Below are 16,760 nucleotides of genomic sequence, written 5' to 3'. Positions count from 1 at the left end.
TTTATTCTTATAGGTTAGAAAAGCAATATAATTAGATCAATGTCTCATGAAGGTAAGAGGAGGAAAAATGTCCTTGCCTAATATGCCTTATGGGGTAAAATGCACTTGGGAATTGTGAAATGCTTATGAAGTTCATGAGCTTGGTTCTGTGCCTTCCTCAGATTTCTGTGTTGGCCCTGTGCATGGGTGTTTCTGCATCACAGGCCACTCTGGTTCTGATCTTAGCATGGTTTGTGACTCTTGCAAGGCTTTGAGCAGGGCCAAGAGGAGGGGCAGGGAGCGAGTACAAAAATGAGCAGCACAGAACCAATTCCTTTGAATTGTATGGCTGTTTGGTTGAAGATAAGTAAATGAATTCACCAACCTTTGCCTGCAGGATTTATCATTTCAAATGCTTGTGACTGAGTTTCCCATATGCTGCTTTGCTGAGAGCTATTGATTTACAGTGCTGTCTTTCAGTGATCAGAACATGCTAGCTTCATGTGTTTAACTCTTGAGGGATAAAATGAGAGTTTTTCTGTCAGGCACTTCTGTAAAATGTTTTTAAACACATACTGGTCTAATATTTTATTCCAGAAATTAAAGAGGATAAAATTCTGCTTGTGTTACAGTAACCTGGAAAGTAGTAGACAGGACCAGAAATCAATTCCAGAAGACCCACTGTATGAGAAGTCATGTCCTTTCATCTCAAGATCTGTATCTGCAAAGCAGCAATATTACTGATCCTTCCTCTGTCATTTTGGCGAGCAGAGGCTGTGTGATAGTACTGAATCTTTAACAAAATGGAGTTTGCATCATGTGCCTGGCTTCTGTGTTCTGTGAGAGTTATTCACCCCCAAAATAAAAAGGAAGCAAAATCTGGATTCTTTTTTCTTTCGTATGCCTCAGATTTGCCTTAAACAATGTCACTGAAGTCATATTTTACTTGGTTCAGTTTTACAGAGGCCAAAACAATACAGAGTTAATTCCACAAGCCAAATAATTTTAAATGGCAGTAGAGGAAAAACATTAGCATGGCAGAATACTATTTAATTGGGGGGGGAAAAAAAAGGCTTTTAAAAGTTACAAAGTAATCAGATGTGTAACTTAGGAATGCATTTTAAAGAGTAAAAAGAAAAAGATGCCATACATAAGAAACATCTTTGAAAAATAATGCAATTTATTTGTAGGGGGAATCAATATTTATCTGTTTTCTTCCTCTGGCATTTAATAAAAATTCTTCCAGGCTTTTACGCTGAATCTTTTCTAAAAGACCACAGCATATATGAACAAAAAAGAAAAAGCAATCTATTTTAGTAAAACAGGTATTGTATTTCAGTAATGTGAATATTAGACTATAAACAAGCAGTTTACAAATATAGATGCTATTAGAAGAGGCTAACGAAGTATTAGCCTGTCTGTTGATGTGTATGGACCATAAATTCCAACTATGTCCTCTGATAATCCACACAAAATTAGATTTCCAAAGAATGTGATGTCAGTGTGTCCCAGATGAAACTACAGTGGTCCCAAGAAGGGATGTAATCTGTTCGCTAGCAAAGAACAAAAGCAAAAGTGAAGTGCTTTTCTAAGCTCTTAACTTCTAGTAAGAAACAGTTACATTTTATGCTAGCAAGAGTATTTTCTTAATGGGCAAAACCAGCACAAAAGAAGTTTGACCATTATGGTTTAGTGTGTAATGTGTTGTTTGTTTTGTTTTACAGAAGTGAAGATGCAGTCAATCAGATGGCTGTTACTCCTTTCCCACTGCCTTCCAGCTCCCACTCTTCTATTGAGGTAAAGTTGTCGTGGGTGGTTTTTTTTTAATTAGGGATTGCTAAATTAGGTAGATTAATCATTATTAGCTATTCATTATAAATTCAAGCACCCTGTACCTTGTCTAATTAAACCCTGAATCATAAAATGCATTGGATAGGAAGTTGACCTAATAGGCATATTTTCCCCTGTGTCTTTTTTTATTGATCTCATTGTTACTGAAAGAGTGGCAATGGCATTAACAACAGGTATTAAACAGGTTATTGCTGTACAGGAGGAAGAAAAGTCTCCAAATGAAAACCTTGCCATCTCCTATCCTGCTTCTTTTTCAGCTGGTTAGAGTAGCTGTGGTGAGGCTCTTTTGCCTGGAACATGGAAATCCTCCAAACTTCTAAGTTCCTTTTCCCCCAGAATACCCTTCCATCAGCATCTCTGAAAATGAAGTAGGGATGTCTAGCAGCTAGCTACGGTACAGAGGTCACTGTGTACATAGTTTGCATTGCAAGAGGCCCTTGAGACAATCCCAGCCTGAGGGCCCTGGTCCACCAGTTTCTCCTGTGCCCCAGCTTTGGATGACTCCTGTGCCCCAGCTTTGGATGACGGCTGTTTAAGCAGTGAGCTCTAGTGCACAGTGTGGTAGCATGCCATCTTCCAATGCAAAAACTTCCTCAGTGTGGTAATGTTACCAATGTTTTTCTTCATTATAGTTGCTGTCTCAACCTCAGTGTAGACTAATTGCTCTCTTGTGCACCATGAATCCCTGCAGTGTCACCACATTGTTATCATTTTGACATCTTGATATGATGTAACTAAATTTTCTAGATAAAGTACATAGTTAGGCTTGCTGTTGCTTTTTAATTCTATTTCTATTTGAGCTAATAAAGCAAAAGATGTTTTATAATTAAATTGGGGATGAGTCTTGCCTTGAATTGATAAATTCATGTGCATTGAACTCCTGGTATTTCAGTAAGCATTACTGTGATCCCACAGTACTGGTCTACGCTAGGTGATGCTGGATGAATCTCCTGTTCGCACACTTGCTATTGCTTTCCAGATTATATTGCCACTGATGGCTGCTTCCATACAGGCATAGTACTGTACAATGCAAGAAGTGCCTAGTTTTTCTTTGGATCCGAATAATCTTTTGGACAGTGCTTTGGCATTTCGTTCTCTCCTCCATAAAAATAGCATGTCCCAGGTGCAGCTGGTAGATTGCAGATTACTCTACAATTTACAGAGCCCAAGGTCATTTTATTTTTGTTGACTCTTTAATACCTGCATTTGTTTGCAGCTTTGTTTATTATTTGTGTCTTCAGGATGAACGACAAAGCTTTGTTCTGTGGTCAAATGACTGTAATTAGACCCTGTCAGCATGTGGAAGGCAAAGTACTCAGCCACTGCAACGTTTGCATTTAGAGGTGTAGATGCTTGTGGGTTAAGTTTCATACATTAATGGCAAGCTCTTACTATTTATGTTGTGTCTGTTTTAGAAGTAGATGCACCTTTTTACTTCTAGCTAGTATCTTTTATTACGTAAAATAAATGTAACCAGAAGATACTGTTGCTGTATAGAAATTTAGATTGCTTTTCTGTGTCAGCTGTTCCTGTCTTTAAATGAAGCAAAACAAAACTGACATTGTGCATTACATATTGAAATTATATCTTCAAATATCTTTGAAATACCAAATAGATATTTAACATTGTGTGTTACATACGCTGTACAAGAAACTTGTCAGCTCACATTATACAGCCTGGCTAGTATAACAGAATGTCGGGATGCCATGTACTATTGTGTTAATTTTCTTCATCTTATCCCTTTATTTTCATTAAGGTATTTTAATATGGAAAGTGATACAGTAAATGCCTTAAAATAGGGTCTTGCTTCATTGCATGGAGTTGCAGGACAGGGTAAGGGACTTATGCTGTTGTGTAATACTGTGGGCAAGCCACCAGAAGCAAAGTATATTAAATACTAGTTATTGTAATATATCTTTTTTTAAAAGTTTCGTTCATCAGAAAGCCACAGAATGAGATATTTTGTTGCAACTGAACAGAGTGAGCTTTTGTACAAATGAAGAGGTGCTTTACCTGCTCAAGTGCTGGTCAAAACATTTGTGTAATTTTCATTGTGCTTAAAGGTAAAATATCTAATGAAGATTCAGAAATAATTTTGCTTCTAGGACTGAAGAGCTTGAAATTTGATTTCTTGCATGTAGTCTGTTTTGCTTTGCAAGAGATAACAGCTCCAAATCTGGATCAAAGGCTTAAGTGTAAATCAAAGTAATAGATTAAATTTTTTCAATTTCAGGACCTGGTTGGTTTAAAAAAGGGAAGAAGAATTAAGACATTAAATTTTACATGTAACCAAAGTAGTGGTACTCTAACCTTTAAATTCTAACTTAATGTTTTCCCTGAAAAGATGCCATTTCCTATGTATTTTAACTTGAATTGTCAGAGGGAAATAATTTTTCTTGCAATGTATGCTGCTTAAATACATGCTAATTGTTATCTAGAGAAAATACAAGAAAATTCTGATCGGACAAGCTTTTCTACTTAGTATGGTGCTAATGTACGTTTCAGGGGTCATTTTTGTTGGGAATCCTTAATAGAAAGAGAAAAGCATCATGCAGGGGAAAGTTCTGGAGCACAGCTTGGTGAAAATACTTATGTCTTTTGGGCTACTACCTTTGTTTGCTGGTTCTCCAGTAGTTGTCATTGGATGTCATTCACAGTATTCTCACAGTAATGTGTAGAGAAGTACCTGAATCCTGAGGCTACATTTGCACTTCAAGTTAAGGACTGTGTTCCAGTGCCGGCTTGTGAGCTTGGTGGCCATGTGCTCTAGCCAAGAGCAGCATTGGCTTTAGGGATTCCTCCAGGGTGGAGCACTCAGTCCTGCTGCTACCAGCCTGTTCAGATTGTATGTAAGAAACTGGGCTTCCTTTAATGTGCTGAGCATGTGTGAGACTCCCTCTCGACAGAAGTCTGGAGAAGGTGTCTTAGTACAAACTCAGCAGTTTTCACAGTTGATAGGGATTAGTCTGGCCTTGAAAGTTGACCAAGATCTGCACCTAAGTGCTACTATTGGATTACCATGTGGTGCTTCAGGCTGGCCAAGTGGAGACCAAAGTCTGTCTTTCAAAACTTGTATCACTCATTTGTCTTCTGACATTAGGATGCTTTAATTATGGATCTTTTTACTTTTTCATGCTGCAACTTGTTTAGAAAAACAAAAGAAAAGGTAAAATTGTCTGATTTTTTTCTTTAGCTATTATGGGGTTTCATAACTCTGTTTAAAAACTCTTACCAATCCTTCCTACCAGGATCATGGTGGCACTGAACCTGCAAGCAGCGAAGAAGACCCGAGTTTGGAAGTTGTCATGAAAAGTTTGACTGATGAGGAATCCAACAAAGCTGTAAGTGACTTCAAGTGATATTTAATGATGAGTAGAGCTTAGAAAATGGAGGCTTATTGCCTGGATTTGTTTTCTTTCCGCCTTTGTGTTGGAGTATTACAGCACACTTCTGTCAAATAAAATCCAGTACATGTAAGAGCAGAATCAAGCTCTTAGTTTTACATACATAGACTGTTTACATGAAATAAGCAGTCAGTATAATTCATTAAAATATTGAGATAAGAGTTTATATGTAGTATTTTGGCCCTCTCGAGTTCTTTGTCAGTGAGGGGATTGAGTTTCCACTCTTGCCATCCATTTGTGACAAACTTCAGAAGAAAGTGTGGTCTGTAAATCATTTTCTTATTTATATTCATAGCTTCATAAATTCTAAGGCCAAAATGTCTATTATCATAATCTAGTCTTGCCTCCTGAATAACACAGCTATAGAGTTACTCTCAGTAATTTCTACATCAAGCCCATAACTTCTGGTTTAATGTGGTACTGTCAGTCTGCACTGTAATAAATACTGAACTTCTCATTGATGCAGATGAAGTTTTTTGTTGTTTAGTATGTCAGGATTCTGCATTATCAGAAATCTGAAAATCCTTCGGGGTATAGTTCTAGTCTCTTTTTTGGACTCTATGTTAAAAGTGTAAAATGGAAAACTACTAAACATGCTGAAGAGTGACTAACAGACGTACATAACATTTGCTGAGACAGTCTTTTTGTCCAACAGCCTAGTCCTTTTTTCAAGGAGTGTGTTGGCTGTGTATGTACAGTTTGTGTGTGCTGTCCTCAGCACAAGGAAACTGGATGTTTCTGGATATTTTTTATTCCTAGATGTCTTCTTCCTGCACCATAATGTATTTTGCAAAGAGTGTCCTGGGTTTCTCAAATATGAATTGAATATACATAATGTTCTATAGCTAGTAACTGTTTAATTAATGTCTATGAACTCCAAGAGTTAGGAAGTGTTACGTGCTATTCAAGCAGCAGAACTAACCACTCATGTTAAATGGATTGGTTTGTGTTACTAATGGATTACAAAAAAGTTGAGTTATTTGTATTTAGTAGCCTTGTGCAGAATACTCTTTTGATGGGCTGGAATATAAATGAATCAGAGTTTTATTGTATGTGTTTACAGGTGTAATTCACCTAGTTTTATTGCTGTTCTTGCTCAATTTGGCAAGAAACTGTTGAGAGATTACAAGGTAACATGAAAAATTACTCAAAGACTGAAGTGGATAAAAATATATAAAATGTACAAAAAAGAAGTCTTGGTGTAGGATACTGTGCTATGCAGCTTTTTGAAAGGTATTAGAGGAAGCGCCAGTGTAACAGAGAAGAAAAAATTTTGCAAAAATCAAAGATAGGTGTGGAGGGAAGATGCTGCTGGAACAACAGGGAACCCAGAATATATTGGCAGCTTCTTTTCAAACTTGAGGCAAGAAAGAAGAGACCTGTGGAGCCAAAGGGTAGAAGTTACAGTATTTTTGACTGAAAGTTAAAAATAGAAACAGATATGGCGTTGGTGCTAAGAGTTGTCCGGAACAGAGCAATGGCAGAAAGGTAAGAGAAGACAAAGGCATAGATTTGTTGAGAGCCTCTAGGTGAGGTGAACATCAGTGTAGTACTTAGTTTTTCTTTGCCACTGTCCATACCAAGTTATCTTATCTTTCCACTTAAATTGTTCATGTAACAGCAGCTGGCTGCTGCAGTTTACTTTTTATCTCTGTAATTCAAAAAGCTTTATTCAGCAGGCCAGTATTATCCCCACTGCGGCACTGAGGGGAAGTGAGCTGTCCTGGGTCACAGGGGAGACCAGGAGGCAGCTGGGTCACTCTTCTGGCTGCTGCATAGCCCTGCCTTCACTCAGTGGGTACTCACTTAGAGGTGACTCACAGACTTTTCCATTAGATAAATAGATACTGAAAAATTAAGGGCTAGGAGGTGGATTTAGGGAAGTATTCAAATACGTATAGATCCAACTGTTCATTCCATAATGCCTTCAGTTGCGCCAGCCCTTGGTTTAGAGGCATAAATGGATGAAAAGTAATGGTGAAAGCCAGTTTCATAATTTCAGAGTATCCTTTCAATCAGGATTTTAAAACTACATGGCAAATATTTCTAAGTGTATCTTACTTTTGTAAGTGTTGATGGATGTCATCAGCCCCTTCTGATCAGAAGGAAATGGGTTTGTAGTCCTATTGACATTGAGACTTTGACACTGCAGTGCAGCACAAGACAGCTCATTATTCTGAGGAAAAGAGATTTCTCTTGCAGTCTTTTAGTGACTGTTGAGGCAAAAGAAAACAATGCCGTATTTTTCATAGCATGATGGTTGCTACTAGAGCCTAATGCCAGTTCACCATGGTTAATTAATTTCTCAGTCATATGTCAAGAGAAATCAGGAATGTGAAAGTCATCAAGTAAGATCAGGTTCACTGAGTAAATAAAAAGTATGTGTTTATCAGCAGAGATCTTCCACAAGTACGTACAACTCAAAGCATAAGCAAGATGTCTCACCAAGTGACAGCTGTAAAAAAAAAAAAAAATAAATAAATTAAAAATTCACATAATTCGCTATTCATTGGTTGCTGACAAATTTTTCAGTCTCTCCCAAGATACTTTTTGTTGTCACTTCATCACTTTAAAAATTATAAAGTTATATAGTGGACACAATTGTAGACTTCAATGATAAGAGACAGGAAAGAAAACAACTTTATTTCTGAACTGGAGCCAGTGGAAGTGTTAGGCAAAGTCTGCATGCTTATTAGCTGACATTTGAGGTGGCCTGCTAGAAGGTTGTGGGTTTCTGAGGACTGTAGCTATCTTGCTTTCCATAAGACATTGTTGGAAAAGAATTGATATATGGGGTTTTGAGATGTTCTTGAAACTTTTAACTTCACAAAGGTGAAAGTGGCTTGAGCAGTCATTGTCTGTGCTCTGAAGCATCTTCCATCATTAGTGTCCTGGAAGAGCATGTACGTAATCCACTGTGCTGTAGGAGGGATAATTAAACTGATGTTTGATGTGTGAGAATGGATTCATTTTCCTTAAAAGATTTGAACTTGGAACAATAATCCATCTTTACCACAAGCAGAAAACATGTCCTTGAAGTGCTGGCAAAGAGGAGTGGCTTCGCAGAAATGCTTTTGGATGCATTTGAGGGAATTGAATTAGATTAAACCAGTTGGGTCTCAGGCTTATGACAGATGCTGAGTCTACAATTCAGTGCTTGAGGGGCTGGAAATCTTTTAATTTAGGTTCCTTTGGCATAGTCTGAGTTAAAAGAAGAAGATTAGAGAGATTTAAAGGTGATGCATGGTGCTTACTTGATGTACAAGATGAAGTTTCAGATTTTAGTCACATATCAGAATGAAAACAGGACGCATGAAATAATTTTTCGTTGCTCATTAAAACAATCTGTCCCAAAATGACAAAGCAGTCTTCCCATTTCTCCCTTGACACCTCTGATAATATGATGACATCTCTGCTTTATTTTTTTTTTCTTGTTGCCCATTTGGATAATAGTTACAGTAAGCTTGGAGAAAAATGCAGGAAAAAAATGCGAAGGCCGGGGGGGGTGGCAGAGCCTGGAGGGCTTGTCACAATTTAGCGTAATAGAACTCCAGGGAACAAGGCCAGTATTTTCAAGTTCAGTTATCTAAAATTTGATTTATGTGTATTTTTTTTAAAGTACGAATTGTCATCTTAATTAGAAATTCTTTTGAGATGCAGAATATCTCTGTTATCTTTTGAAGTTGGTACTCAGCTTTTCTGAAACCTAGGCTTTATCAGTTTTTTATAACATGGGGTAAGATAACTAACTAATACTGTGATCAAAGTGGCCGAAATTTGGCTAAGAGCTAACAAAGGGAGGACATTGTTTCACTGTCTGGAAGCAGTTGTAGAAGTAGGAGAGAAAAAATACTTTTTAGTGTATTGCAAGGATATGGAAAACAATTAGGATACAAATGGAGCCCATGATTGAAGTGCCATTGTTTGAGATATTATTAATTAAGCTGGATGATGCATTTTAAACAGTTACTTTATTTAAGTGCTGGCAGTATGCGCAGTGTTGCTGAGGACTACCAAAGAAGGGAGAGGGAAGAAGAGAACAGATGACTTCAGATTCCTTCCTGCTGTAGGCACCAAAGGCTCTGTACAGCTACCTGTGTGCTAGAGGCTGGGCACACGGGTACCTGCACCTTTCCACACAGCATGGGTATTGCTGTCCCAGCCGCCCCAGAGTACACACTTCCTTCTTCTTTAGAGCTTCATATTACTCAGGAACAACATAGACCATGTGTGATAATCTCCTCCAAAAAAATCCCCTCAAAATTGGGCATGTTTTTAATAATCCCTGGTATTCCCTGTATTCATACTAGCTTTTCCTCTTCCAAGTTCTGGGTTTCAGCCTTGTGTTGTGCTACAAATGTACTTGAGTGAAAAAAATATCGCTGTGCTTGCCTAGAATCATCATGTTGAGTTTTGGAGGATAATTTATTTAAGCTAATGAGACATTTTCAATATACCTCACTTTCTTTTTTGACTTTTTAGGATGTGAAATGTAAACCTGACAAACCAGTGGTGGCAGATCAGCAGGAAATAGAGGAGCAACCGCCGGAAAATGTATATGTGTTTATGTTAACCAATAAGATGGGGTTCTTGGAACTTGATCTAGTTGAAGACTGGGTGATTTATGGGGGGAAGGGGTTAACTGAGGAGACACTAAAGTAATTTTATTGGTGGAAACTTGAAAAATTACTTCCTTCTCTGTAAGTACATGGAAATAATCACACAGGCTAATGTCAAGGATGTTCTTTGCTGCTTAAAAGTAAAAAAAAAAAAACGTCAACCAAACAAAAAAAGCAACAACAAACCTATGTTATTTGGTATGAGAGGCACAACTGAGAAAGGTATATTCCTGTCCCTACTTCCTTCATGAGTATTTCTGGAAGCACAGTTATCCAGTCATCATGATTTTCTGTTTATTTATGAAGAGAATCTTTTCAGTTCATCTATGCATATTGCTTGTTTCACTTCTGTTGACTTAGAGGATTTAGTCAGGTATGGTAATCAACAGCTAATGATAATGTCCATATAACATGCCTTTCTGTGATTGATAACTGATCTCTTTTGCTTCTGCTTTGTTTCTAGGTCCTCAATCAGATCAAACAATCCAAAACTTCAAGAAAAGTAGCAGCCAACTTAAAAGAGATACCCCTGGTGCCAGCACCTACTTATCTTTCTCCGGAGGGAGAAGTCACGAGCCGTAGTATGAACCAGTTACTTTTTCCACCAGTATAGTGTATATTTAGTACCTTAACCCAGGATCAATTTTTTAAAATTTTTTTCCAGATAACTTTCTCTGAGACTTTTTTCTTTGAACATCTAATGACCTATTATTTTAAGTTATTTTATAAATTGTTTGTATTTTTCTCTCATTTTATGGTTTTTGAGAGCTTGAAGGTCCCTTTGCTTGTTCTTCTTGACTTTTACATACAAAGCTGTTATTCTTCTTTTTAATTAAAATAGAAGGAAGGGTAGTCTGGGACATCTTGTCCATTCCATGGTGCTGGAACATGGCCTTATCTGTCCTGAATGGAATACACCTTACCATCATGATCTGAATTGTGTAGGTTATAACTGAATGAGATGTTCTCCCAGACGTTTACTCTGAACATTTACTCCCAGAAGTCATGTCATTCTCATTTAGGGACTTCAGAAGTGACTCAGAGTAGTCATCTAGTTCAATTTAGATTGGTAAAGGTGAAGACCAAAATACAAGAGCTTAATTAGTTGCTCTCATACAATTCCTTTGATTGTTTTCATTTTCTCATTGAATAGAGTGACTGACTTCTTTATCTTTTCATGTTCTTAGGTGTCTTTCCACTTCCTTTGCCTGTGGATCCAGCAACATGCCCTATAGTTCCAGGGCAGGAGATGACTATAGAGATATCTAAGGGTCGGTCAGGCCTAGGACTCAGCATTGTCGGAGGGAAAGACACCCCACTGGTGAGTTTCTGTTAAACTAATATTTACTGTCTCTGTTGAAGAGTAGGAGACAAAGACAAGGAAAACATAGAAACTAATGATGCAATGATCTGTAATTGCTCTAATTATTCAGTACAGGGAGGAGAAACCAGCAACTTCAATATCCAACAACAAATTGATAATTTTGCCTTGTATGAGATCAGTTGTTTTCTGTCCCTGTTTAAATTCAAAGGTTTGTGTTTCAGTAGTGCTCTCTGCTATGGTCAGTTTACAAATATGTGGTCTTTTCTTAACCATTGTGAATTAAGAGTTTCAAGAAGGTAAGTTACCAGAATGGTTGGACTAGAAATTAATGACACGGAGTTAAAGCTACTTCAGCAAGGTTAACACCTCCATCTTGAGAGTATAAATGCTACCTAGCTGTTTAAACAAACCACGATGTATCTGCTTGCCAGCAAAAGTCCTTGCTGAACAGAACTAAAGCAAAGGTAATCTTTTACTGGTTTTTGTGTCTTTTTGCTCAATCTTGCTCTTGGCTCTGCTGCTTTTAAAAACATTATCTTCCGCTAAATTAAAATGTGTCAGTTGAAGTGTAAACTCATCAAGTTAGTTATGCTAACCCTTCTCTGCCTTTGTTGTTGTGGTTTCCACTCCACTTTCCATCTAAGAGATGCTATGCAACAGTGTAACAGAATGTCAGATTGGTTTTTTTAAATGTCAAATTTAGTTCTCTTCAGATAACAAGTCTGCTGCAGAGATGTCTTTACTGGATTCTGCTGAATCCTCTGCTGCAGAGACACTTAAGGCAATAGAGCTGCTCTGTTACATGCAGTTGTTCCTGAAAATATCATGTTGGTGCATCATAAGCAATGAAGTACTGTGAGTGTCAGCAGCTACAGGCAGTTGCAATGTAGTAATCTTTTTCCAGAGCAAGAAAAAAAAGAAAAAAAAACCAAGGAAGTTGAAAGGAAGAAGAGAGTGTTGTTTTGCAGAATGTAGCCTGTATCTTTTACAGTATTAAAGCTGACACTGGAAAAGGTTCAGCTTTTGGTCCCATTTATCTAAGTGTCCGATTATGTAGAGTTTGGATGCATTACTGTGCTTCACATGGAGATAGATCTGAGTTATGCTGAAGGCTTAAATCAGCCTGTATGGTTTCCAGTCTGTCCAGTCATGCACTGTTTTGTGCCCAGTCCCCTTTTTTGTCAAACGCCTCAGTGTTGAGTAAATTCAAATAAGAAATTCAGCATTAGTCATCTCTCTTGCTTTTTCATTTAACTGGAATTTGGAAGTAATACATGGCGATCTGTCAGATGGAATCTGGTACATGTCTTTCATGAAATTTTAATATAAATAAATGAAAATTATAAATATAAATATCAGATGAGAAATATGCAAAGGATTTTATTCTTTAAATTGAATAAATGGTTTTGGCTAAGTATTATACTTTCATTAGTTTATTCATTAAAGTGTCCTCCTAGGAATTTATTTTTAAAATGCATGTACTTGATTGCAGGAACTGAAATTCACAAAGGGAGGGAGGTCTGACTTCCCACATTTTTGATCCTCACATTACAGGACTTACCAAAATGATTCCCTGTGCTTTTGGTATTTCTGAATTTGCTTGTTCAAAGGCAAGCAATGTTGTTTCAAAGGAAATGAGTTGCTTTTGTGAGACTACTATCTAAGCTTATCTTGTGCAGAGACCCTCTTGGGGATTCTCCATAACTTGCTTATCCAAAACGATGCATGCAAACGCTTCTTCTCAGAGCAGGTACTCAGGGCTGAGTCTCTAGCTGGTGGGATCATCATTGCTCTGTCTACTTTGTACTACTGATCTCCCTCAAAATATTTTGATGCCTTCCTTTTTTGCCATGAAGTCAGAAAAGCTTTTGTTAGAGTTGAAATGAAGTTTACATAACACAGTGAGGAGGAGTAAAAGAAAATACAGCTCAGGACTGTAGGAAAGTTTCTGTCTTCCTGAGTTTCATGGATTAGAGAGGAGTTATAACAAAATAAGCACATGGAGCTGAGTGATGTGTCTTCTCTTGCCATCATTTGTTTTTAACTCAGTTAGATAGATCGACATCTTTTGTATTTTTAAAAAGAAAAAAAAAAAAAAGACTTACAGCATCACTGCTTGTGTATGTGTTATGCTTATGTGGCATAGAAGTTCATCAGTTCTGAAGGTCTTTTTGTGTGGCAGAAATGATGTCTCCAAGATCCACTGTTTTCTGCAGTGCAGAGAAATTAAAATGAAGCTATAATTGGCTTCAGCAGTTTGGGTTTGTTTTTTTAACTATTTTTGAAACAGAAATTGTCAGATCAAAGTCAGAAAGAATGGGAGTAGCACCCTTTGTAGCCTGTCTCTGCAGGCTTCAAGCAGATATGCTGTCTTTTGTAGTCCTGTCGTTCAGATGGTGCACACAGATGAGAGGTGAGATGCCCTGATGGGATCATGGAAATGTGCTCCATCAGGGACAGGGAAAGGCCTGGCAGAATAGGGGTGAATCTGTGGGAGCAGTGTCTGTGCACCGCACAGCTGCAGAGACTTTTTCTTTTAAATTTTTGTCCTTTGAGAAAACAAAGTATGAGCACCCATTTCTTCCTCCTTTTTCTACTAGGATATCTTTTATTTCATACCTGTGCAGATGTGTAAATGCCTACAAAATGAAGAGGGATATGAACTCTGGTTCCTAGAATCTCAGAAGTAATTTGTCAGTATGGGGTATACAGGGAGACTGCTCCTTGGTAGAACTTGTTAAGTCAAAGGTAGCTATGATGAGTATAAGGGCCTCATCTGTGTGGTATTAAAATGTACTTGATCTAAAAATGCTTATCTGAGTGCTGGCAGTCAACGCTGATGCATACCACCAGCTCACATGTGATGGGAAAGCTCACTTCAGAATATTTTGGATCTTTCTTAAATACATGATGTACAGTCCTGCTTTTGGAATAATAAATTTGGCAGCCCACTAAAGGGATGCACTGCTTCAAAATGAAGTATGGGGTGCAACTTTTAAGTCATAACCTTAGGAATCTCATCAGAAATTGCCAGAGACCTGAAGATTACAGCCTGTGAGCAGAGAGGTGGATCTGCTCAGGAGGTTGGAAAGTGATGTCTTAACACCTGTGAAATGTTTTTTGTTGAGAAGATGACCATCCCCTTAAACTGGCAAAAGCTTTCAAGTTGCATGTATTATAAGCAGGGACTAGTGGCTGTGTGCTTAGGGGGAAGCAGATTAGCATCAACTGAAAAGATGTGCTTATAGAAAAGGCATGAGGAAGGAAGGATTGTTGTTGAGAGTTGTCTTCATGTTGTTGATCTTTAGACTGCTATAGCCCTTAAGCAGTCCTATTTCATTTCATTCTAAGGGATGATTTTTATTTTTATTTTTTTCTTTACTGTCTTTCATTTCACCTTCCCATGTACCGCTGAGAGAACACAACACATGACCTCTGCTTTAAAGCAATTAAACTGCAGAGTGGAGCTGGCTGAAGTACAGGGCTTTCAATTTGTAAGAAGATTTTTTTTTTTTGGTTGTAGTCCAATCAAACTTGTAAAAGTAACCTCAGAGTGGGAATTTAAAAAAAAAAAAAAAAGAAAAAAAAAAAAAAAAGTGGTTTCAGAAACATCCCAAAACGATCTTTGAGGCTCTACTCTGCTCCCCAGGACACCATCCTGCCCTGTTGTCCCTCCGGTTGCTGAACTGTATATAAATGCTTGTCAGCTCCACCACTGCTAATAGCAGCCATAAACCTGACAGGGGTGTCATTGTCCCTCGGCAGCTGCCGGTGCTCCCAGGGCGCATGAGCTGCTCCAGCTGCAAGACACCCAGGATACGTGAATGCGGCAGACCTGTTTGGGCAATGCCTGTGGTGCAGCTCTGAGAGCCGCAGGCGCTGCAGCCCCCAGCACACGGGGCAGGACCGTCGTGCTTGGGCTGCCAGTGCTGCGCCTGGACGAGCTGTGACTCTTAGACGTAGAGTTCAGCTTTCAGACTTTGGACGTTCGTGGCAGCATTGGCATGGCGAGCTGGCCCAAGGCTGCACAGGCTGGAACCTTACGGGTCTGGGACGAATAACTGGCCTTTCAGGATACAGGACTCGCAGCACCAGATAGTCCAGCTATTCACCGTAAATTTAGGAAATGTTCCTCAGTTATTCTGCTTTTGATTCATTGTATTCTGCATAAGTTGTTTCAAGGCAAATAAGTTAAAGTAATGAGCTTTTTCCTCGGAAACTTCTGCGAGGAAGTTTCTGTGAGATTTTCTTCGTAAAACGTCTCAAAACAGGGCATCAAGGAATTGTTTAAAAAAAGATGTCCTGGTACTCCTCCAGATGGCATGTGGGGTTAAATCATCCAAACCCCATTATCGTGAATGCTGTGATGTCTTGTCCAGTTAGCGACTTGCAATGAGCCATTTTCTGTAAAACAGGATTGTCAGTTTACAGGGATTTTATTCTTGGCAGGACATGCTAAAAGCATCACTCTAGGATACAAACATTTTCTTAGTAGGTGGGAGCACTGTTTTGCTTCCAGCTGAATAATTTAGTAATGGTTGAGTTGATTACTCATAGTTATTGACTCTGTATTTGCTGCCTGGGTGACTAAGATGCTCAGACATGCTGGAGGGGATTCACCGGTTTCAACACTGGTAGAAGCTGGTACAGGGACATTTCCCTCAGGCAGAGTTAGAAAATTCTGGGAGGGGAGTGCAGAGGCTCAGCTGTGGTTTGAAAAATCACCGTTAAATACTGAAGGGGCGCCTATGGTATAAAAGAAAAACAGATTGCAGGAGTAGTAACCTTAGAGGGTCTTTGGAGGTGGAGTAGCTAGGAGGCGGTCATTATTTGAACTTTACGTAGAAAGGAAGGAAAGCAGCATATTGTATCTGGTGTGTGTTTTATTGTCAATGACAGCAAACCTCTTATGCAGAATTTTTATACTGGGTTATCTACTTTGAGTTTGGTAAATAATTATTTTCTTTTTACTTTTGCTTTCAGCTGACTTTAATAAAAAGCATTTTTAAGGCAATTAACAAACTTTAAGGTACTCCATCTGTAAAATAAAGTGATCCACAAAGCCAGGGAGCTGGAACACTTTAGCAGTGCTCCAAAAAGTAACAGAATATGCCTGCACTCAGCTAACACTAGTTGGTGTGAGAGCTGGTAACGCTGGAGTCGGAGAGGAAGAAGCTTTTCTAACCACCTCGGTTAGCCCAGAAGGCTTTCTGGCTTGCGGCGGAGCGGGGGGAGCTTCATGATGGTGGGGATGCGGTTTGACAGAAGAATATTTAGATTCATTCTGTCAGTGCAGGTGAGTCATACCTTGCATAAATCCCATCTGTTAAGGAAGGGCAAAGGAATATTCAAGAAAACTGTGACTTTAAATTGCAGCTCTTCAAGACCCAGTGTTTGCCCCTGGAGCTGTGAGGGCTAATTACCCTGCTAGGATCTCCTCACTGCCAAGAGCAGGCTGTTACTAATACCAAAGCCTAGTCTGATATCTCTGTCTTGTGCAATGCTGCAGTCAGCAGTGGGGACCTACCTAAACAGGAGGACTGATGTGACTTCTGTGTTACTAAACAAACAGGTGCTCCCTTG

The 16,760-nt window shown here is 38.7% G+C and overlaps 1 protein-coding gene across 4 annotated transcripts in view; it reads left to right on the top strand.

The window, feature by feature from the left end:
* The window catches only part of PATJ (PATJ crumbs cell polarity complex component), a 157,241-nt gene that overhangs the window by 111,328 nt on the left and 29,153 nt on the right, over positions 1–16,760 (top strand). For all 4 annotated transcript variants that reach the window (XM_056355669.1, XM_056355666.1, XM_056355667.1 and 1 more), the window contains exons 30-34: positions 1,704–1,776; positions 5,079–5,171; positions 9,717–9,788; positions 10,317–10,434; positions 11,041–11,174. In XM_056355669.1, the coding sequence (XP_056211644.1) occupies positions 1,704–1,776; positions 5,079–5,171; positions 9,717–9,788; positions 10,317–10,434; positions 11,041–11,174 (490 nt within the window). The remainder of the gene's footprint in view (positions 1–1,703; positions 1,777–5,078; positions 5,172–9,716; positions 9,789–10,316; positions 10,435–11,040; positions 11,175–16,760) is intronic.

The sequence above is a fragment of the Falco biarmicus genome, chromosome 11 (genome assembly GCF_023638135.1).
Source record: "Falco biarmicus isolate bFalBia1 chromosome 11, bFalBia1.pri, whole genome shotgun sequence".
NCBI classification, from domain to species: domain Eukaryota; kingdom Metazoa; phylum Chordata; class Aves; order Falconiformes; family Falconidae; genus Falco; species Falco biarmicus.
The sequence above is the reverse complement of the archived record's forward strand: the minus strand, read 5'-3'. Positions and strand labels throughout refer to the sequence as shown.